The 23,611-nt window shown below is 45.7% G+C and overlaps 1 protein-coding gene across 2 annotated transcripts in view; it reads right to left on the bottom strand.

Moving 5' to 3' along the window:
* The window catches only part of SERINC5 (serine incorporator 5), an 88,804-nt gene that overhangs the window by 45,637 nt on the left and 19,556 nt on the right, over nucleotides 1-23,611 (bottom strand). The window contains exons 1-2 of one of the 2 annotated variants that reach the window (XM_060009233.1): nucleotides 14,547-14,929; nucleotides 5,179-5,346 (exon numbers count right to left, since the gene is read on the bottom strand). In XM_060009233.1, coding sequence (XP_059865216.1) covers nucleotides 5,179-5,262 — 84 coding nt within the window. In that variant the 5' untranslated portion in view covers nucleotides 5,263-5,346; nucleotides 14,547-14,929. Of the gene's footprint in view, nucleotides 1-5,178; nucleotides 5,347-14,546; nucleotides 14,930-23,611 lie in introns of those variants that run through there. The other variant, XM_060009232.1, reaches the window with a different exon arrangement.

Below are 23,611 nucleotides of genomic sequence, written 5' to 3'. Positions count from 1 at the left end.
ATGGAATTCAGAAGCTGCTTTTAAGACACTGAGGAGACTGCAGCCCTCAGCCCCCCTCACCTCTGGGCCCTGTCAGCTCTCATCCAACCCTCCTCTGAGGCCCACTCTACCCTGCAACAATTATCACCCTGTGCTGAAAAGAACGGAAAAGCTCTTCTCATCCAATCATGGGAATGGTTCAATTTCCACATTCTTACTCACTCAGAGGAAAACTGATCCAAACCCACCAGCAGAAAATAATGTATAAAGCAAACCATGTCTCCAAAAGAGATTCAGTAAGAGTACAAACAAAACGTTAACACCTTTTAAAACGACTGAAGGGGGCTTCCCTGGTGGCGCAGTGGTTGAGAGTCCGCCTGCCGATGCAGGGGACACAGGTTCGTGCCCCGGTCCGGGAGGATCCCACATGCCGCAGAGCGGCTGGGCCCGTGAGCCATGGCTGCTGCGCCTGCGTGTCCGGAGCCTGTGCTCTGCAATGGGAGAGGCCACAACAGTGAGAGGCCCGAGTATGGCAACAAAAAAACAAACAAACAACTGAAGGAACAAAAAAAGATTGCTACCAAAAACAAACATCATAGGAGATTCTCCTCTCAATACAAGGAATGATTCTTCAAGATTTAAATTGCAAGCAAAGAAACACACTAAAACAACAACATAAACGCGTCTTCCACGATGTGGGAGGTATGTTTTGGTTCTGGAAGAAAAAAAACGCAAAGGTTCAGGTACTACCTACCACCCATGTCAATGCCTCAGAGCAGCCTGGGCACCAAGTGGAATGCGGGATGGAGAAAATGGATTCTTCCACTCAGGAACCTTTAGGGCTCTTCTTCCCTCGGCCTGGCACACAGCTCACAGGAAAGAAGCCCTGAGGGCCACATAGATGCCCTGTCCTCCCTTTTCCAATGCAGGCTTAGTCTTAGGGGCTCCTGTCCCACAGGAAACAAGAAGAGCCTTCCTTTCTCCTCCCTCCCCAAATGCCCGCGCAGCTTCCTAGGACGCCCAAACTCAAAGTGTCATCATTGGTCTCCACACAGAAGTTCCACCTTGATTTAGTGGTGCCGGTCAGGAGGCTTAAATCTCTCGCCCATTTTGTGGTTGCTGTTCTACATTCTAAAATGGATTTTTAATCCCCACAAGCATCAAATATCTCAAGACTGTTCCTGCGTGAATTACATGGTCACTGACAAGAATGACCTGCAATAAAATGGCTGGTATGTTTTGAGATGGGAAAAATGCTCCAGGAGAAGACAGAAATCGCATCCCATTCAACCAGCACAGCAGAGCCGAAGTTCTCACGGGAAAGAGGAGTTTCCCCGAGAGAGATGAGGCGGGACGAAGTCTGGCCCAGCAGCTCTTTGCAGTTCCCTCTCGCTCAAACTACAACACAGGCCGCATTGGGAAGCCAAGGCAAAAACTGAAAACAACTGAAAAGGTGCTGCCTTGTGTTCAAAATCCACACACCCGACGGAGCCCTGGCCACTGCGCAGGAAGGCAAGGATGCCGGGTAGGAGGCAACTGCGCTCTCCCATCTGGGCTGTTACAAGGATACGTGCTTCCCCTCTTCCTGTCACACCCTTAACCATTTCCCCAGGCCAACGAGGAGGGAGGAGGAAGGACTGCAGCAGAAGCCCAGTGTGCATCCCCCAAGGGACCTTCCAGCGCTTGCCCTCGAGCACCGCCTGAGGGTGAGGCCAGCCTCTATTCTATAGGCCCAGAAACAAGCTGACTTGGTGACCAGCTGGCTGGCCCCCTGTGAGGCCTTAGAGATGGGAAAGTGTTGGTTTCACCCACAGGGGCCTCATTCCCTATTCAGGAAGCCCAGCCAAACCATTTTCAAATCAGTACCTTCAGGGAACAGGCAGAGAAACATTTACAAGAGCCTCTGTGAGGCCTCGGGGTTGCTCCTTCCCTCTCTCCCTCCCTTCCTCCTTCCCTCTCTCCCTCCCTTCCTCCTTCCCTCTGCTCTGACCCCAAGTCACACTGCACACACACCACTGCTGGGCTCACCCCCTGAGTATCTCAGCCTGTTTCTATGACAACAGCCTCCTACTCAAGAATCTCTAATGGCTTCCCACTTGCCACAAGACCACGGCCAAATGCCTCACCTTAGCACTGAGATTCCTGTAAGTCATTCTACCTCCCCATGTTTCCTCCCTTCTACACATGTGTTGTCCTTATTCTACCTACAGAGCCTAGTCGCTAAGAACTCAGTCAGCCTGAATTCAAATCCCAACTCCACCACTTAGAGCTGGAGACCTTGGGCAAGGTACTTAAATGACTCAGTACCTCAGTTTCCTCATCTGTAGAGCAGGGATAATACTGCTCAGGTGAGTACAGTGGTCATGAACTGAGATGATAATGTAAAATGCCTAGAATAAAACCTGGTACACGGTATCACCCAACAGATATTAGCAATTGAAATATTCATTATTATCACACAAGTCACTTCTTCCACGAAGCCCTCCCTAGCAACACCAGTCAACACCTTCTGTTTCTCTTCTTTCTTTTCTTTTTTTTTTAAATCTTCTGTTTCTTAAACGTTCTATGAACAGTCAGATACTGACTGGAGTTGTTAGGGACTGTTCCATGAGGCAGGTTACTTGGATGGTAATCAAATGTTAAAATTATCATTATGAAAGTCATACCCTAAAATAGGTCCTGTGGTTCCCAAATTATCTTTACCTCCAGTAACAATGTTTCTGATGGGTTCATCTCTAAGAGGTACTATACATTTGTAGTTTCAGATTATGTTTCTGGGATCCAAAGCCTAATTCCACGGAGACTGAAAGCTTCTTAAGAGCACCATGGACACACTGGCAGCTCCTATCACAGTGACACACTGGGGCCTTTTTTTTTTTTTTTAATTTTTCCTTCCTTCCTTCCTTCCTTCCTCCCTCCCTCCCTCCCTCCTTCCTTCCTTCTTTATTTATGGCTGTGTTGGGTCTTCGTTGCTGCATGTGGGCTTTCTGTAGTTGCGGCGAGTGGCGGCTACTCTTCGTCACCATGTGCGGGCTTCTCATTGTCGTGGCTTCTCTTGTTGCGGAGCACGGGCTCTAGGCATGCGATCTTCAGTAGTTGTGGTACGTGGGCTCAGCAGTTGTGGCTCGCGGGCTCTAGAGCGCAGGATCAGTAGTTATGGAACACGGGCTTAGTTGCTCCACGGCATGTGGGATCGTCCCAGACCAGGGCTCGAACCCGTGTCCCCTGCATTGGCAGGCGGATTCTTAACCACTTCGCCACCAGGGAAGCCCCACACTGGGTCCTTAAGCCAATGCTTGTTCATTTAAAAAGAGAATATTAAGTTACCTGAAAAGCTAAGGTAAGAAGTGGGAGATTAAACAGACCTTCAGAATAAGAGTTAAAATCTACCCTTTCAAGTATTCCTCCTCTCAAACTTCTTGTCACAAACATTTAAGATTAAACCAAGTTAAGAAGAAGAGAAGAGTGGAAAACACCACCGAGATGGAGTAGGACCTGGTGTAGACGAACAAGGCAGCCTTAGCCCTTGGTCTCCCTGCCTCCAAACTTCCACAGCACTTCACGCATGCTCTCATAAGACACAACTTCTACCTGGTTTTAAGCCTCAGAAGACTTCATACCTGTCTCTGGGTTAGAAGCTCCTTTTCTCTCAAGTTTGAATGACCCATGGCTCCCATGCAGGGCCTTACTGAACAGAGATCCACTGTTTAAAGCAATCAGAGGAGAATCTAAACTTCACAAGTTTTCACATTAGTTCCAGTATATTCCAGATCATACCACCACAGTTATAAAAGCATTACCCAACAGAAAGCTTCAAAGGGACTACTTTAACTGATAAGAATATAACAAGTGCTTCTAAAAACATGATTGTTCTGAAGCCCTTGAGTGCATTTAAAATAGTCTGCAGTTTCAGCATAAGGTTGGGGAGAACAAACAGCTCCTCAGGAGTTGCTCCTGGCGATGCCATCTCCAGGCTTCCAGTAGGGCACTGCCCTAACCTTGCCCCCCCCCCCACTCTGCTGGCCCCAGGAAGCTGCAGTGCTCAGCACTAAGGCTGCGGGGCAAATGGGGTCTGGCTGGCGAGCCTTTCTTCTCCCGCTTTCCCTCCGAGGAGAGCTGCCCCCAGAGAACACACCTGCAGCTCTTCCCAGCAAACTGTGCCCCTGCAGAGGAAGTGCTCCCTGGCTCAGGTGGGGTCCCCAGATGGGTTGTCTAACTCATTTTGGGATTCAGTAGTAGGAAGACCACTTCCTTGCAGATTCGAGCCACAATGTCTTACATCAACTTCTGGGGGGATAAAGGCAATGTTTGGCATCTACCCGCTGAAACTGTAGTCTTTTTTGTCAATTTGTTCAAAACCTCAGAGCGGAAGGATGGTGTTATTTATTGGGCTCCCTCAGAACCCCCAACACTTCCCCCCATAATCAGGCCTACTACGAGGAAATTCCAGAAAAAAGGCCCTATATGTGTCTCTATCAGCATCATGTACCAGGGATACCTTTGTAGACACTGCCCAGGAAATGGCTGGAAGCAAATCCATCCCTCACCCCTGGAGACACCCACCCCACAAGTGACATGTCCAGAAAAGTAAAACTTGCCCGATAGCCCACTCCTCATTACCTGTGGGATTACGTAGGCTTTACCATACTGGCTACATTAAGTGTTTATATATAACAGCTGCTACCAGAGACACTGGCAGACAGCCTTAGGACAAGGGAAGAGTACAAAGGTCTGTAAGAAAAGACTACACATCTAATCAGGAACGGCCATCAACAAGGCTAAGATGGGACTTCCCTGGCGATCCAGTGGCTAAGACTCCGTGCTTCCACTGCAGGGGGCGTGGGTTTGATCCCTGGTTAGGGAACCAAGATCAGGGAACCAAGATCCTGCATGCCATATGGCATGGCCAAAAAGGAAAAAAGACAAAAAAAAAAACCCAAAATGAAGCCAAGACAACACACACAATCTTCTGCACCAAAAGCATCAGATGGCATCTGTCCTTCTACTAAAGATAGAGATGGTGAAGGGTTCGCCCACTTGGAAGGAAAGCACTGAAGAGGCTTCAGGGAAGTTTAGGGAGAGCGGGTATAACCCTAAACCACCCTGGGGTGGGTGGGCCCCATCCTCTAAACTGAATGTTTCCCACACACCCTCATCAACCGTTCATCAGCAGTAGGAAGAGGTGAAGGGGTGACTTACATGCTCCCTCATCCCGTTGGCCACGGTGTTGGACATCATGATGCAGCAGATGATGACGACCAGGATGAAGTAGAGCGCGTACATGAAGCGGGTGCTCCGGGACTGGCGGATCTTGGGGCAGCAGCCGCAGCAGTAGGAGCAGCCAGCATTCCCACAGCAGCAGGCCAACTAGGAAAGGAACACAAAACATCCTCTCGGAGCCTCTCCTTCACAAACCTGCTTACCCCAGACCTCTGCAGGTGAGCTACCGTTCTTCCAAGGCGTCCTGCCCATAGGACATGTGTGAACAGTTGAGTGCGTGAACAAAGTTTTCGCCAGAATTGGTCTGACATTGTCTTTAATAAACACGATGGCTTGGGAGATGCCCAATACTTAAACAGAAAAGGCACACTTCACCTGAAGCACTGTCATCACTCTTAGACAAAAACCAATTGGTGAAGAGCAAGAAGCCAAGAACTAGAAAAAGGACTAAGTGAAGTGGGAAGGACGGGAATACCAAGAAGTTGGGCCCAAGAAAGGGACCTGTCAAAATCCATGAGCCAAAGAATGAACTGCATGGGCGGGGGGGGGGGGGGGCGGCGGAGGTAACTTGAAGCACAAAAGGCACAGGTGCCTCTTACATGTGTGTTGTTGACCACAGCTTCAGGCCCCTAAGGGTAGGCTTTAGGCTAATGAGTGGGGCAGGATTGGGCTTTACTGGTCAATGCAACAGGACATAATTTTATTTGAGAATATTAAATAAAATAGGGGATTAAGTTTTCAGGTTTGGGTCTGGTGTTAATTTTTTTCTTCTTCTTAAAGAGCTTGTTTTTTTAGAGTAGTTTTAGGTTCACGATAAAACTGAGGGGAAGGCACAGAGATTTTCCATATGCCCCCCACTCCTACACATGTATAGCCTCCCCCGTTATCAATATCAGTCACCAGAATGGTACATTTTGGGTTCACTCTCGGTGTCGTGTATTGAACAGGTTTAGATAAATGTATAATGACATATATGCAACATTATGTAGCAGAGTATTTTCACTGCCCTAAAAGGAAACTAGATCTTTAGTAAGCCTGGGTTTGGGCCCTGGCTCTGCCACCTACCAGCTATGAGCGTTTTCAAGGCTCAGACTCCTCATTTTTTTTTTGCGGTACGCGGGCCTCTCACTGCTGCGGCCTCTCCCATTGCGGAGCACAGGCTCCGGACGGGCAGGCTCAGCGGCCATGGCTCACGGGCCCAGCCGCTCTGCGGCATGTGGGATCTTCCCGGACCGGGGCACGAACCCGTGTCCCCTGCATTGGCAGGTGGACTCTCAACCACTGTGCCACCAGGGAAGCCCCAGACTCCTCATGTTTTAAAGTGAGGGTGCTAACAGTACTTAGTGTACTTGGTGGTCTCTTGGACAACCTAATCAGACACACCTGGTGTTAGGGAGGGATATCCGTTTAGCAAATAGGGAATAATACAAAAGAGATTACCATAAACCACGAATAACAACCAAATCTACATGTATTAACACTATACATAAAACCTAACAATGCAATCTCTTGATAGTTATTTAGCAGGAAGTTCAGAGCTTTGCATGGCTTCAAAACAAGCATCAATTAGAAGGCTACACTATAAACATCACTTACAGTAAGAAGAGACCACAGGTGTAAGACCACAACAGGTTATAATCATAATGACGTTAGGACAGATCTTAGAAACATACACATTTCCCAAGATATTTCATCTACTTCATGGAACCGCCATTGTTGGAGCCCTTTGTCATTCTGTACTATTTCATTACTTAAAATTTCTTAATGTACTCTCTCCATCTTACCTTCAGTTTTCTAAGCCATTTTTCTCAAGACTCTTCTTGCCTCAGAACGCTGGGACTGCTCTGCAAGACAAGCTATTCTATCGGGCTGAGCTAACAGATCACACGAGTGGGATCCTAACACTGCTGCCTGTGTGGTGTTCTTACAGGCCACCTTCCTTTACAGTTCACTCATCCATATTCTCTGTCCCTGATTTTACTGATCCCTTTCCACTCATATGCCCCAGTTTTTCTTTCCTCTCCCTCCCCGGCTCCCTCTTCTCCGCTCCCACTGGCTTAGATGGCTTCTGGCCCAGACCCGCCTCCCTCTTCCTCTGCCTGCCAAATTCTTTCCAAACTGCCTCATTCAACGGTTGCTAACTCTTTAAGCTCTATGGTCTTAGATAACCAGTTTTACTGTATTTCAAATGTGATCAAATATTTATCCTATCTGGAAAAAGAAATACTTAGAAGCAGTTGATACATCCTATGAGAGAACTTACCCATAGCAGAATCAACATTTACACTTACTATCTCCACAGAGGGGAAAAATGAGCACATACAGACATAATGTCAGCCTAGTGGGTCATTTAAAGACAAATAGTGACAGTGGAATGTGATCATGGAAAACGTGAAGAGAAAATCACATTGGTTTAATCCTACTCTGTCATTAAAGTCATGTGTCATTGTATGGATCTAATTTTTTAAACTCTCCTTATTTTTCACTTTCACCCTACATGTGGTGCTATGATATTTATGTGTGTATACATATATACAGACAAGTGTACATACATACACACATGCCTAATATTAGAATCAAAGAGCACTTCTCTACTAGCCTAAAAGTTATTTATGAAAGCAAACTATGCCAATCACCAATACCATAGTACAAGTGCATTATCTTAAGCTAAACGCTGATACGGAAGTGGAAATTCAAAACAGCATCCACACAAGCAATGTTATGTTAGCAGTGAGGAAAATCTCACAGCCCTGCTGACTTACTACTTCTTTCCGGAAGAGCATAATTTAGAATAAAATGGGTTTACCTTTTATTCCTTGCCACTTACAGCTTTATTACTGTGAACATGTCACTCCCCTACTCTTCACCCTCAAAACTGGAGAAAGCAACTCCTGGCCAACCTAACTTCAGGGGCTGTCACAAGCTTGGAGAGAAGGGCCTCTGTCTTGTTACCCCCGACTCCAGAGGACCTAAACATTTTACTGAACAAGTCAAGGTATAAAAAACAAAGGTAGAATGGACAATACCAAGAGTGAACCCTAATGTAAACTATGGACTTTAAATAATAATGATGTGTCCATGTAGGTTCACTGGTTGTAACAAATGTACCACTCTGGCGAGGGACGTGAATAATGCGTAAAGCTGTGCGTGTGTAGGCGCAGAGGGTATACGGGAAATCTCTGTACCTTCCTCTCAATTTTGCTGTGAACCTAAAATATCTCTTAAAAATAAAGTCTATCAAAAAACAAACAACAACATATGAACAAAACAGTGCCCATCAATGGCTCAATAAATGTTGAATGAATAATATATGATAAAGTCCTAACAGCAACACTCCTCAAACAAAAGGGCTGGCAATCCCACTCCACAGGGCCAAGGGCACAAGTCATGTGCTGCACTCTGAATTTCTCACACCCACATTGTATCACAAAGAGTTCATTATTAAGGGCTTTAATTTATAGATACTGCACACAATCTTTTTCCACAAGAAATCAGTAGACATTCAAGAGGGACCCAGGACAATCTTTTGGGAGGGCGATGCTTACAATTCTTCTAGAAGTTCATCCTGTAGGTATACTTACACAAGAGCACAGAGATTTATGTATAGGTTGTTCATTAAAAGCATAAAAACGGGGACTTCCCTGGTGGCGCAGTGGTTAAGAATCCGCCTGCCAATGCAGGGGACACGGGTTCGATCCCTGATCTGGGAAGATCCCACATGCCGCAGAGCAACTAAGCCCGTGCACCACAACTACTGAGCCTGCACTCTAGAGGCCACGAGCCACAACTACTGAGCCCATGTGCCACAACTACTGAAGCCTATACGCCTAGAGCCCACGCTCCGCAACAAGAGAAGCCACCGCAAAGAGAAGCCTGTGCACCGCATTGAAGAGTAGCCCCTGCTCACCGCAACTAGAGAAAGCCCGTGTGCAGCAATGAAGACCCAACGTAGCCAAAGATAAATAAAATTAAGAAAAAAAGCATAAAAAAGGTATTATTCTCCAGCTACACAGGGGCAGAATAAATGAATTATGGACTATCCATACAATAGGACATAGTTTAAAAGAATAAGTCAGTGTTATGGGCTGAACTGTGTCCCTGCCCCCGCCCCTCCAGTCATATGTTGGAAATCCTAACCCCCTGTATCTCCAAACATGACTTTATTTAGACAGATGGCCTTTAAAGAGGTAGTTAAGATTCAATAAGGTCACTGGGGTGGACCCTAATCCAATATGACTGGTGTCCTTGTAAGAAGAAGAGATTAGGACACAGAGACATACGGAAAGAAGACCATGTGAAGACATAGGGAGAAGACAGCCATCTACAAGTTAAGGAGAGAAGCCTCCTTAATCTCGGACTTCTAGCTCCCAGATCTGTGAGAAATTAAATTTCTGTTGTTTACACTACTTGGTCTGTGGTACTTGGGTTATGACAGCTCCAGCAAACGAAGACAGCCAGTATGCCCGGATATTTTATACGTACGCATATCTGTACGTGGGAAATATGTGTGTGGACACAAAGACCGCTAACATCGATCACCTGGGCCTAGATGAGTGGGCCTAGATGTGGGGAGGAAACTAAGACAGCCACGTCTCAGTCTCACTGTTTTGCTCTCCCGTCTGGGTTTTTACCATGTGCATGTATTACTCTCGTGATTAGAAAAAGAAAACGGACTATTTAAGAAAAGTAACTAAGTTTCAAGATAATGATACAGAAGTATTTGCAGTGTGGTATTGACGTGTGTGTTTTCTTTCTTTCTGAAGAAACTTTCCCTCCCCCAAATATACTGAAAGAGAAAAATTTCAAAGAGCCGTTCACACCCTCTATCTAACTTCCTTTGCAATAGCAACAGCATGAATAGCAAAGGCTTTTCTAAATAGAAGGTGCTTTGTCCTTGCCGGGGCAGAGTCCAAATGAAAGGATTAGCCAGCCTCTTGCTGCTACCTGGAGCTGGGCCTCCCCCTTAGTGTTAGTTTTCTTCTCCTGTCTAAGGTGCGTGCCCTCGTGCTCGCGTGCTCGTGCACACACACACTACCAAAACCACAGTAAATAAATACACACTCTCCTTGTCCTCCCACTGGCCTTGGGCTGACAGTTCTTCTAAGGACTGATGCCAGGCACGTGAGGAAGTGATCACAGAAGCGAAACATGAGCTAGGGCTGGTAGTAACTTCCGGGTTCTTTTGTTAAACTAAAAAGCACAATTCCTTTATTACCTAGAATTCCCTGCTGACAACACCACCAATTGGAAATAGCAAAGAATCAGGAAGAAAGCCAAAGAGACGTCATAGAATCAGCACAAACACATGCTCATGTATCTTGTGAGAGTTCCCCTCTTCCTCCCTCAGGTCTTTTTTTCACAGTTCCAACAGGCTTGCTTAAGTCCACTGGTGGGAAGAGTACAGGTCTGAGAACCAGAAGGCCTGGATTCTAACTCTGTGCAGCTCTGGGTCTTGGTTTTCCTCACTTGCACATTGAAGGAGCCTAGGCAGATGACAGAGGATAGGTAAACAGGTTTCATCTGACGCTCAACTCATTGGCAGTGGTGGTCCTGAGGTAGGTTTTAAGGCTGAATGTCTCAATCCACAGGGAAAATGCAAGGACCAATGAGCACCATGTGCATGGTGACACCCATGCTACAGTCTGTTCATCCCTGTGAGAGGTGATCTGATTGATCCCTACCATCCACAAGTTCTTAGATGTTGAAAAATGACCTGCAAGAGGTAAGCACACTGGGTTAAACCCAAAGCAAGAAGAGAGAGAGAAAAATCGATCAGAAAGAGAAGAATTAAAAAGTGGAGCAGTCAAAAGCTCTTCAAGCAGGCGCGGGTTCTATGAGCATCACCCCATTGCTTCCTGGGCTACATTCTGCGATGTTCAGCTCCCACGGCAGTGAGATAACTCACATTCATCATAATGACTCAGGCACCCCATTAACTCGGGTTCCCTTCGTTCCACTTAGGAAGGCAAACGAGTTGCATAGGACACTTCTGTCGCAAGAATCACCGCAAACACAGATCACATTTTTTTCAGTTCCAATGCTTTAGTTTGGGGGAATGTAAATCCCTCAGCAAAGTGGAAAACGTTCATTCATTCAGACTTATTCCTTGAGAGCTCTGGACAGCCTAGTTGGCTTTAGCACGTCAAAACTAAGTTGAAACTGCAAAAGGAAAGACTGCTTCAAATCTGACACGGACCTTCATTCAGTCCCTTTTCCTGACTTGGAAATGCAGGAGCCCTAGCAGAACTGAGGAAAGACCTAAGAGATTTTTTGTTAACTACAATAATTACAATATTGTCCCTTAATAAATGGCGAGGAGGCGGGGCAGCAGTAAGGAAGTTCCTAAAAAACTTAAGTTGTTGGGGGCTTCCCTGGTGGCGCAGTGGCTAAGAGTCCACCTGCCGATGCAGGGGACACGGGTTCGTGCACCGGTCCGGGAAGATCCCACATGCCGCGGAGCGGCTAGGCCCGTGAGCCGTGGCCGCTAAGCCTGCGCGTCCAGAGCCTGTGCTCCGCAACGGGAGAGGCTACAACGGTGAGAGGCCCGCGTACCGCAAAAAAAAAAAAAAAAAAAAAAAAACAAAACTGAAGTTGTTGAAGCTGCTGGAAGCAGAACCCAGGTGTTCCTGTGCAAGCTGGGGGGTGGGGGAGGGCGTTAATACCAAAGAAAGAGAAGAAAAACACACAAGACATAAAACCAGGTTCAGAATATTTTATTAAAGTGAACGGTGCTATCTTTTAATTTCCATTTCCACATCTCTTGGTAACACACAATACTACTCATGCCATGTCACAGCCCACTTTCCTTCCTTCTACTTTGAGGTTTTAGGATTATCTATGAATCACCAGCGGTCAGCAGAGAGGTAAGGAACAATTGATTCTACTTTGATAGCAGTATTTATTTAAATTCTGGACTACACAACCAATATTTTGCACCTCATTCTCCTCACTAGATGCTCAGAAACAGCTTCCCACTGAGCTTATACAGATCTTTTCCTCCACTACAGTCAGGAGGCAGAGGCAGTGGTAAATAGCAACTCTTGCCACCGTGGTGCCACGTGCTGCCCTTTACCGGTAGCTATACGAGAGAATGATGCGACTTGAAAGCTGGGAGAACAAGAACACACAATTCCTCTGCTCAATAAAGGCGTATCTTACTGCACAAGAAATACAGGTGGCAGGTAGTCGCTAATTCACAAAAGGATTGTGTTTTAGAAACCTCAACACATATTATACATGTGTTAGTAAGTTGGTTTGTTTGGAGCTTACAGTGGATTTCTCCCACACAAAAGAATATAGGGGAACCTAGTAAAGCTTACTTAATCCATAATAATATTAGCTAACACTTATTAATCCCTTGCTCTTTGCAAGGTACTACAACTTATCATGAGCTATTATATCAACCCCACCGGACAGAGCTGGTGAGTGGTAGAGCCAGGATTTGAATCTGTAGGCTCTTTGCCATTCTGCTCTATTCACTGCTGGCATATACAGAGGGTGCACTGGACAGACAACACTGGCCTGAAACCTTGGTTTCCTACAGAAGGGAAATTGGCTGTGTGGGAAAGAAGCAGCAAGTGAGGAAGCAGTTTTTCTCTCCTGCTCTCAGGGGTACAGTAAGCATTCAACAGGTATCTGAAGAAGGCATCTCCCTCTGTGTGCCCCTCCTCTCTCCTGGCAACCTCTGGCTGCAGTGGACCTGGATGCCCTCTATTAGCGCCCTGCCAGAGCAGCTCAACCACTCCCATTACCAAGTTCCCCCCTCTCTCACCCCCAAGCCCTAGCCCACTTTAAAAGCCCTACTACCCCTAATCCTATGGAAAATAACCAGGCCATTCATTCACTCAACTAATGGTTAGTATACTACATACCCAGTTGTGCAATGTTAATTCCTGAGAATGCAGCAATAAACAACAGACCTTGTTTCTACCCGTGAAATGACCCTATGGGGCATTCCCCCAAACCCTCTGCTTCAGCTCCTCTCTGAAGTACCTAGATAACAGCATCTAATGCACATTCCTGAGTTGCTTGGCAGATGTGAAAACCTCCACCAAATGAAAGACGTGAACTACCTGATGACCATGAGCACATAGCCCCCAGACCTACTGGTGCCTAAGGACTGGTAGTGTTAACCCCTGTGACACTGCCCTGTTACCTCACCATCAGCCAATCAGAGAACTGTGCACAAGCTGATCACATACCCTGTGACCCTCTTCCCTCATCTGGCCTTAAAAATGCTTTGCTGAAACCTTCGGGGAGTTCAGGGTTTTGGAGGGGGCACGAGCCACCCGTCTCCTTGCGTGGCCCTGCAACAAACCTTTCTCTGCTCCAAACTCCGATGTTAGGGTTTGTTTGTCCTCACTCTGTGTTGCGCACACGAACTTGCGTTAACATAACAAGTTGTTTAGAAGAAAGGAACCTGGATGCTCCTTTCTGTACTGGAAGGAGTACTGATCACTGACATAATGGTGCATTCATATCATTGAATCCAATGCACCCACTGAAATGATTATACAGGAAAAGTTACAGCCATGGAAAGATGTCCACACTGCATTAACTGAAAATAGATAATAACACAACAGTATAGAGCATGATAGCATTTGGGGTAAAATTATAACACGATACAGATCTGCAATAACAACAACAAAAAACAATCTAAAAGGATATACCAGTATGTCAATGGTAGTTAACAGAATTGTGGGATTATGAGTGACTACGCTTTTCTGTATTTTCTGAACTCTTTGTAACCAGCACATATCTTGTAATTAGAAAAACACTTCAAGTTTCTCTTTTGGAAGAAAACAAAACATTTCTCTTCTACCTTACAGGTAGTAAGCACTCAAGCATTTGCTAAACGAATCAGCCAGCGAGTAAATGAGATCTACTTCTGCTACGTGATTGGTAGAAAACAGCCAGAGTGAACTATCACTGTAACTGAGGCATAAAACTAGAAAATTCTACTGTGCTGTTTTGTTTGTTTTCTTTTTTGTGGTACGCAGGCCTCTCACTGTTGTGGCCTCTCCCATTGCGGAGCACAGGCTCCGGACGCGCAGGCTCAGCGGCTATGGCTCACGGGCCCAGCCGTTCCGCGGCATGTGGGATCTTCCCGGACCGGGGCACGAACCCGTGTGCCCTGCATCGGCAGGCGAACTCTCAACCACGGTGCCACCAGGGAAGCCCTGTGCTGTATTTTTAAGTATGGTTAAGACGGTGAATTTTGTTTTTACCTCAATTTAAAAATTTTTTAACCCTTATAAAGTTTTTTTGAGTTTAATTGCTATAAATAAACCTCTACTTGGTAGAATTTGAAGCAAATGAAAATGAAATAGGAAAAATTAAATGGCTACCTAAGAGTGCAAGTTGAACAAGAAGCTGTGTATCTGCCTGGCCCAGAAATTGGCTCTTGTGTTTCCTTCATTTCAGGTTCTTAAGTTTTTCCCTTTTGAGTTCAGAGAATCACTTAAAGCTCCAAGATTTTCACAATCTTTTCCATAACTGTCACGACACGATTCTGGAGGGTTGTCGGAAAGGAGTTTGGGACAGGAGGTTTCTCACACAGGTTTCAACATTCTAGAACGTGCTGGTTTCAACAGCATTTCCATGAAAAGCATTGTCAAGGGTCAGTGTCCTTCCTTCATGAGCACTGAGTACCCACAGCCACTGGGACCGAATCTGAAACAGGCAAAGGACAGGTCATCAACACCCACCAAGCCAGCACTGGCTTTTGGGTCACAACGAATCTGGACACAACCGTTCCCCTTGTTGGGAGTCTCTTTCTCACGAGGTTAGGGTTACTTACAGAATGCTGATTGAGTTCTCTGTTCTCAGACAGCAGTTGGATTCTTTGAGTCATTCCCTCACACCACCCTCCGCTTATGCATCTTCTAAAAAATACCACACTCGATATACTTTAGTAAGTTGGTGGAGAGAACCTATAAGGTTTAAGGTTAAAAGGTAAACTAACTGTTTTCTGTTGAACTGCCAGAAAGCAGAAACACTCGTGGGAGACAGATCATTTAGAGCAAAGTTTGTCAAACTCTTTGGGGCACCATTGGGAGCCCCATAATTCTTTGGGGGGGGGTTGCTGTCCTGTGCACTGTGGCACGTTTAGCAGCATCCTTGGCCTCTCCCCACTACATGCCAGAAGCAACCCCCCCTCTTCTCCCTCACAAGTGGAGACGATCAGAAATGTCTCAGACAAATGCCCTCCCCCGTTCTCGATGGAGCCAGGCTGTCTGGGTTCACACCCAAGCTCCTGTCTGGGTTCACACCCAAGCTCCAATGCAGCCTGGTTAAGCGGCCTTGGGCCAATTCTTTACCTCTCCAGGTTTCAATTATCTCATTGTTAAATGGGAATAAAAATACCTACTTCACAGGGTTGTTGTGAGGATTAAATGAGTCAGTTCAGGAAAAGCTCTCAGCGCAGAGCCTAATACAGGGTATCCATCCACTTTCCCAAGAAAGCCACCTGTACTTATCATCTACATCATCAATAGTCATGTCCCTCCTCCCCAGAGAGGCCCCCCTCCTCAGTCCATCAGGTAGATATGGAAAGAGGTAAAGATGGGAGGGGGATGGGATCAAATCATTACTACCTCACTTATAACAATGCTTTCATTTTTCTGCCCTAATGTGAATGATAAATGCATCTGTTGAAGGAAAATACTTTCAGAAATAAAACTTCTGAGATCTAAACCCAGGAAAGCATCCTAGCAACTTGGGGAAAAGTTGTCATGTGTGTGGAAGCACTTCCCACGTGCCCTCTTTATTTCCACTGAGGAACGAGCAAGGCAATCAGAACATTCATTTGCACCCACTGAAGCCACAAATACCTGCCGCAGAACAGTTCTGAGAAAGATGAGTTAAGCAAGTTCCAGAAAAAAAATGCTGTAGGAAAACAAAACCTTGAAATTCAAAATGGAAAAGTGTAGGACAATGGGAAGAAAAGTGCTCATTAGGTTTAAACCATTTTTAAAAGTCAGTTTTAAGGCTTCTCATCAAAATGAGAGAGGGGGGCAAAATCCTGCTTGTTCCACTTCATAATAGCTTATCAACAAACAGTTAATGAAACACAAAGCCCAAAATGTGCCTGATTGTGTCGTGGAGATTACGCCGCAATGAAGAAATGTGCCAAGCCCTTTCTAAGAGGTCCTTTACGCCAGCCCAATCCCCAGACGCTGCCAATCCTGGTGATGGAGGCCACAGAGCCAACTAGATCCAAGTGTGCTCTGGGAAGGAGAACAGAAATGGGCTCATTTCACAGACAGTTCCAGCAGGCATGACCTCAGAGCTCAGGTGGGCCAGCAGTTTCAAGGGGTTAGCAGTGCACTCCTTTCCCTACCAAGTGAAATCCCATGTGCAACTCCAATGTATAAAACATATGGGTGCACTAAAACACTACAAATGTTCTTATATATACATGCAACACATATTTATCAAATGCTGACTAGTGACCAGGCACTGTTCTAGGAGCTAGGAGTACAGTCGCTGCCCTCATGAAGCTTACATTCTAGTCGATTTATATCAAACACGGCATCCCCCAAATTCCACCCAAACTGGGACATGTCGCAGCACCTAGGTTGAAAACCTCTGATCCAGTCCAGTCCCCTTATTTTCCTGATATGAAATCGGAGGCCCAGAAAGGTTAGGTTATTTGACTGAAGGACAAATCTAGTGGTGGGCATCAGTGGACCAGCAAAAAACACAGCATTTGAGACAATTCAGCAGTCTGGAGGCAGGACGAGCTAAAAACTCAGCCCGTGGGTCCCACACTTCTGCATCCATAGCGCAATCAACTCACAGACACGCAAACCCACTAAAACGTGGCACCATAAGTAGTTTAAACAACGCTCTGTCGACTCTAGCAAGAAGGCAGTAAGTGTCTAAGTGTCTAGTACAGTTTGAAAGGTTTCCATCACAACACAGTTAAAGTGATGGCTCACGATGAGTCAGCCCTGGGGTGGCCACAAAACTGAGCTCTCTGGAAGCTACGGGCTATGGCTGCTAAGTGCCCAAGCCCCTGAGGCGCCTCCCTCCCTACTTCTGAGAAGCAGGCAAGTCCCTCCCCGCATCCCTCACACAACCGCAGGGTCAACTGCTGGTCGCTCTCCCTCCCCGCCGCCGTAGGAAGAGGCCACTGCTCAAGACACCTCCGACCCCTGACAAGTGACAAGCTGGCTATCTCTGAAGGTGAGACTAGCTGCAGTGGTTCTGTGCAAGGACAGACTCACACACGCCTCCTGCCCTAGATTTTCCAGCAGTCAGGACTTCATATAATCCTATTCTTTAGGATTCCCAGAATGCCTGATAGAAGGTGACGTTTTAAACCTGTTTTCACATAAACGAATAGAAAAACTGGAAAAGAGAGATGCCAGACAAAGGCCTCTGGCTTGGAAAACCCGTTCCCGTGCGGCGCCAGCCCTCAGGGGCGGGGAAGGGAGAGAGAAAGGGCCGCAGTGGCTCTCACGGGGACCCTCCTACAGGGACGCCCTCACCCGTCTCTCCACATGAAAGCCTGGTGGCCACATGAAAGGTCCTGGTTCCGCAGCCTTTTCTCAGAGCTGGAGTAACAGCTGCACTGTTTTCCTACAGCTGAGAAAACACCTTCTCACAGTTGAGATTGCCGTTCCTCAGTCCCTCAAAGATTCAGGAAGCCTTCTTCCCAGCCCCCCTCTCCTTCCATCCCCGAAGTTTACCTCCTCCCTCATACTTGTAGCTTGAAGAGGAAGGAATGAATAGGTGTGTACCCTTCCCCCAGGCAAATATCCACAGTTAACTGCCTTTTTTGGTTGAAGAGCTGCCCAGGGGCCCAGTGGATCTTATCAGCAACCCGCCTACCCTCTTCTGAACCTGGGTCTCGTGACAAGGCCAGCTGGCACCAAACCCTAGGTGTCAGGGTTTGTGAGGTTGCTTTTATTCAGCGACAGGCAGCTTTCATCACACCGGCCGGCAGAGAACTCTCACACATGTGCAACTCCCCCCTGCGACCGCGCCCCCATCCTGAGAAGCTTCCTGTTAATGTTCTTAAAATACCTCTGCAAAAGGAACCGAGGCCACACACGAAGGAGTGCATGAATCATATTTTTTTCTATCAAAATATCAACAGAAATGAAAATATTCTTATATAGCCCCCCCCCCGCCGCCGCAATCTTCACCTTCATATTTTTAATCCATCAGAGCACTGGCTATGCCAGCAAGGAGGGCAGAGGGGAGTCTAAGGGATGTTCTCCCAGGGGCATTCTTTTCAATGACAGAAGTCACTTCCCAAGTTGGGAGTGGTGTTCCCTCTGCCACTTAAAACTACAAAGATAGAGCCCTTCTACTGGCCCTACACTGTGGAAGAACAGTACCCCGGCATCAAAACCAAATGCCACGGATCAAAAAGCCAGGCTGACACACATACTCAATGAACTGTTATTGGGCTGCAAGGTAAATAGGCCCAAGGGGTAGGCGGTTCAGGAAATGGACCTGAATTACTGTGATTTGTTCAGTCACACCCGGTGTTTCTCAAGCCAGCTGGGTGGAGTGGATAGGGGGTAGACAGATTAGAGGGTTCCCTGCAGGAGTCTGGTCTGTCTCGCCCCTCCTTCCTTCCCCCAGGGAAATCCAAGGGTCAAGGGGCCCAAGTGGGGCAAATGCCAGGTTGGGGCCAGGGCAGGACTGACGGAGGGTGCCTCACAGAGAGAGAGGGAATCAGCCAGCACAAGGCCCGAGCGCCTGCACAGGAAGCTGGGGCGATGGGGGCAGCAATGAAGTCGAAGTCGCGAAGAAACCTTCCTGGCCCCTGACTTGGTGGTGGCAGGAGGGGGAGGCCCAGGAAGCCAAGAGCTGCTGGAGTGACAAGAGCGCATCTGGTGGGGATGTGGTGAGAGCACAGGGCTATGGACAAGAGCCTGGATGAGGGGATGGACAGAGGAAGTGCAGGAAGGCCCCCAAACAGACGGGCCCAGAGTAGACTAAGGCACAGACTGCTTCACAGCAAGAGCAGAGAGCGCTCGGCAAATTCTGAGGTGCCCGAGCTCGAGGTGCCAAGTGTGGCTCCTGGGCCAGCAGTGTGGGCATCGCTGGGAGCCCGTCAGGTCCCAGCCCCCAACTACCACTCAGAACTGGAACCTGCACTTATTCAATAATAAGCTCCCAGGTGATCTGTGGCTCCTTCAATGCTGTACCCAAGCTCAGGGAACTAGGGTGAGGGCTTTGCTTCTGCAGCGGCAGGGCCTCCTCTTCCACGGATCTGGAACAAGCCAATGGCAGGTGCGGGTGTGTCTTTAAGGAAGACATTTCACACCCCTCACAGGAAGCTCCCGAGCTCTCCACTCAAGAGGACTCTTCAGGGATGGCAAATAGGGAACGCACGTTTCCAGGGGGATCAAACACTGCTTCAATATGACAAGATAAGGGGATTCCGACAGACATGTATGCGGTCCCTGAAAAAGATGTCGTTAAATAATTTAATATGGGAAAATGCTCATGGACACATCCCTGGGAAAAGACAGAGTAAACACACTAAAATATTAACCAGAGCTGTGATTTTTAAATCATCTTTGTGTTCTTTACCTTGTCCTGATTTTTCCAGGTTTTCAACATTAGGATGAATTTCATAACAAGTTCTTTTAATTAAAAGAAAATTATGCAAAATTTTAATCAGTGAAGAATAAAAGAGTAGAAGTCTTCCGACCCAGAAAAAAGTACAAAGCCCATTTAATTTGCTACCTTCCACATATGCTATGACTTGCTATCTAGCTGTCTATTTTATTTATAAAATTCATTCTAGGAATTCCCTGGCAGTCCAATGGTTAGGCCTCCGCGCTTCCACTGCAGGGGGCACAGGTTTGGTCCCTGGTCGGGAAACTGAAATCCCGCACGCCGCGCAGTATGGTGAGAAAAAAAGCAAAAAAAAAGAAAAATTCATTCTCTTGGGGTACATTAAAAAAACAAGACAACCTTGGCAAAATCAAAGAATATCAGAAGGGAAGAAATACCGTAAGCAGTTCATGCAGCTCAATATCAAAAAAACAAACAACCCAATCCAAAAGTGAGCAGAAGACCTAAACAAACATTTCTCCAAAGAAGACATACAGATTGCCAACAGACACATGAAAGAATGCTCAACATCACTAATTATTAGAGAAATGCAAATCAAAACTAAATGAGGGAAAAAAAAAAAAAAACACTAAATGAGGGGGCCTCCCTGGTGGCGCAGTGGTTGAGAATCTGCCTGCCAATGCAGGGGACACGACACCAGTCAGAATGGCCATCATCAAAAAATCTAGAAACAATAAATGCTGGAGAGGGTGTGGAGAAAAGGGAACCCTCCTGCACTGTTGCTGGGAATGTAAATTGATACAGCCACTATGGAGAACAGTATGGAGGTTCCTTAAAAAACTAAAAATAGAATTACCATATGACCCAGCAATCCCACCACTGGGCATATACCCTGAGAAAACTATAATTCAAAAAGAGTCATGTACCACAATGTTCACTGCAGCTCTATTTACAATAGCCAGGACATGGAAGCAACCTAACTGTCCATCGACAGATGAAAGGATAAAGAAGATGTGGCACATATATACAATGGAATATTACTCAGCCATAAAAAGAAACGAAATTGAATTATTTGTAGTGAGGTGGATTGACCTAGAGACTGTCATACAGAATGAAGTCAGAAAGAGAAAAATAAATACCGTATGCTAACACGTATATATGGAATCTAAAAAAAAAAAAATGTTCTGAAGAACCTAGGGGCAGGACAGGAATAAAGACACAGATGTAGAGAATGGACTTGAGGACGGGGGAAGGGGATGGGTAAGCTGGGACGAAGTGAGAGAGTGGCATGGTCTTATATACACTACCAAATATAAAACAGATAGCTAGTGGGAAGCAGCTGCATAGCACAGGGAGATCAGCTCGGTGCTTTGTGACCACTTAGAGGGGTGGGACAGGGAAGGTGGGAGGGAGACGCAAGAAGGAGGAGATACGGGGATATATGTATATGTATAGCTGATTCACTTTGTTATGTTATAAAGCAGAAACTAATACACCATTGCAAAGCAATTATACTCTAATAAAGGTGTTAAAAAAATGACATAAAATTCAAAAAAAACAATCCAAAGAATTATATGCTGTTCTGCCATCAAAACACCGAAAATTAAAACTGGGAATGTCTTAAAAAAAAAAAGACTGGGAGTGTCTTAAGCAACCAGGGAGATCTTTCTACCCAGTACTCATTATAAATAATAGTTACCTACCATTTCTTAAACACTTCCTCTGTATCAAGGTACTACACTAAGGTGTTTTCAAGACATTGTTTGATTTAATCTTTTTTTTGGCCGCAAGGCATGCGGGATCTTAGTTCCCTAACCAGGGATTGAACCCGTGCCCCCTGCAGTGGAAGTGGAGTCCTAACCACTGCACTGCCAGGGAATTCCCTGATTTAATCTTCAGAAGAGCCCTATGATTTAAGTATCACAATCCCCATTTTACAGATAAGGAAACCTCAATCTCTGATTGCAAAGCCCATCAGGATTTCGAAAACTGTTGTTACATTACCACATCCCCAGGAGACCTGGAGTACACCGTTTTAAAGCCTCCTCCACCTGCCCCCATACAGAAACATAAAATCAAGAAAGATCCAAAAGCACCTAAATGCACACAAGACCTGAGGCAGTCCGAAGGGCCCATTAGATATGCATCGTCCTCACTGGCCCTCACTCAGCACCATTCCAAAGGCTTGCTGTAGTATAATACAGCCAAGGCCTTCAGCATCAAGTATCATTCTGAAAGATATTTGGCAGTGTTTATTCTTCTTATAAGTTGTGGTAGCAGTAGTAATAATAATTTTTTTAATAATAGAAAATTGTATTGTGTATTCTCTAGGTGCCAGGTAGGGCCCTAAATTCCTAACATAGTTTCATTTCATCCTCACAATCCTGTGAGGCAGATAATGATTTACCAGTTTTTCACTGGTATTTTTGCCATCTTTTCACAAATGAGAAAGTATTACTTAACTTTTTGGCATGAAAATGTACCACTTTTAGAATCAGAGAAAAAATTTATAAGTTATGCTGACTTTGAAAGAGTGATGTGAAGACAAAAGAAGAAACAGAGGAAAGGAGAAAAGAGAGAAAAAGGAAAAAAGAATGTCGATTCCATTTTTTTCACAAACGAGAAAACTGATGTGGACAGAAGTGAGGCAACTTTCCTAAGGTCCTGAGATGTGGACTCAGTCAGCCAGGTCCTAACACTCAAACCCAAACCTTTATGCTGCCATCTCTAGGATGGAGCAGCCACCAAGAGCTACTGACATACACTCAGGATAAAATTACAGTCTACAGAGAGGGATGATGTTTAAAAGTTTCTAGCAATTATTTTGGACTCTAGCTTTAAAAACAGACACTAAGCATAAAACAGAGTGAAACTGAGTTTGGCACTTTGCAGCAAGCCTAAAATCTGAACTACAATCCAAATCTCCTTTTATCATTCGCCTTCTTCTTTCAACTATTACGTTAAGGAAAAAAAATTCAGGTTGCCTACATTCTCAATCATTATGATACGGCACAAAATGTCCATTTCTAAACTGTCCCATGATTCACATTTTTCCCATTGCTAACATGAGAACACCTCCCACGCTTTCTAATAGAAATGAAAAGATCATTCTGAACTCTTCCAAACGAATTATACAACAACAAGATACTTAAGCAAAAGACAGAAAACAAAAATTACACTTAGGCTTAAAGTAAATTTCATGGTAAGTTCAGAAGACTCCCTTTCCCTCAAAATATCACATAGAAACTTCTTTTTTTAATTTAACTTCTTGGGATCATCTCTTCAGAGACTGCATAAAACAAAATAGTTTTTCAACCAACCTCTGAAGTTATCAAATAACTGAAAAGTGATCAATATGAACAAACAAGAATTTGAAGTCACCTACATTAAACATTCACAGTTTAAGACAACACTAGGCAAGAGTAAAAGTAAACAAACAACAGAAACTTGCTCCTTTGTAGGTAGGAATCCCTTGGCCAGTGGAGCAATGCAAACAGACTTGTTCCCCCGTATCAAGGCGATAATGATGACATCTTTAAGGAGGACATGAGATCAGCCATGTAAAGTGCTCAGCCCACGTGCCTGGCACATAGTAAGTGTTCAACATTAGCTTGTATTAAATGCTCATCCCATCAATACAAGGTTACTTATCAGCTCTGCACCTCAATCACCTCATCTACAAAATAGAGGTAACAGTAGTTCCAACATCATAGGATTGTTAGGACAGAAAATGTAGTAAAGCACTTAGAACAACAATGTTAGTTACCAATATTATTCTTAGCGCCCTCAAAAAAGAAGCTGAGAGGCTTACGGGGCGGGGGTGGGGGGGGGGGTCTGAACCCAGTAGCTCCAAAGTAGCTAGCATCTC

This window comes from Delphinus delphis, chromosome 3 (assembly GCF_949987515.2).
Source record: "Delphinus delphis chromosome 3, mDelDel1.2, whole genome shotgun sequence".
Lineage (NCBI taxonomy): Eukaryota > Metazoa > Chordata > Mammalia > Artiodactyla > Delphinidae > Delphinus > Delphinus delphis.
Note: the sequence above shows the minus strand (reverse complement) of the source record. Positions and strands in the feature narration are given on the sequence as shown.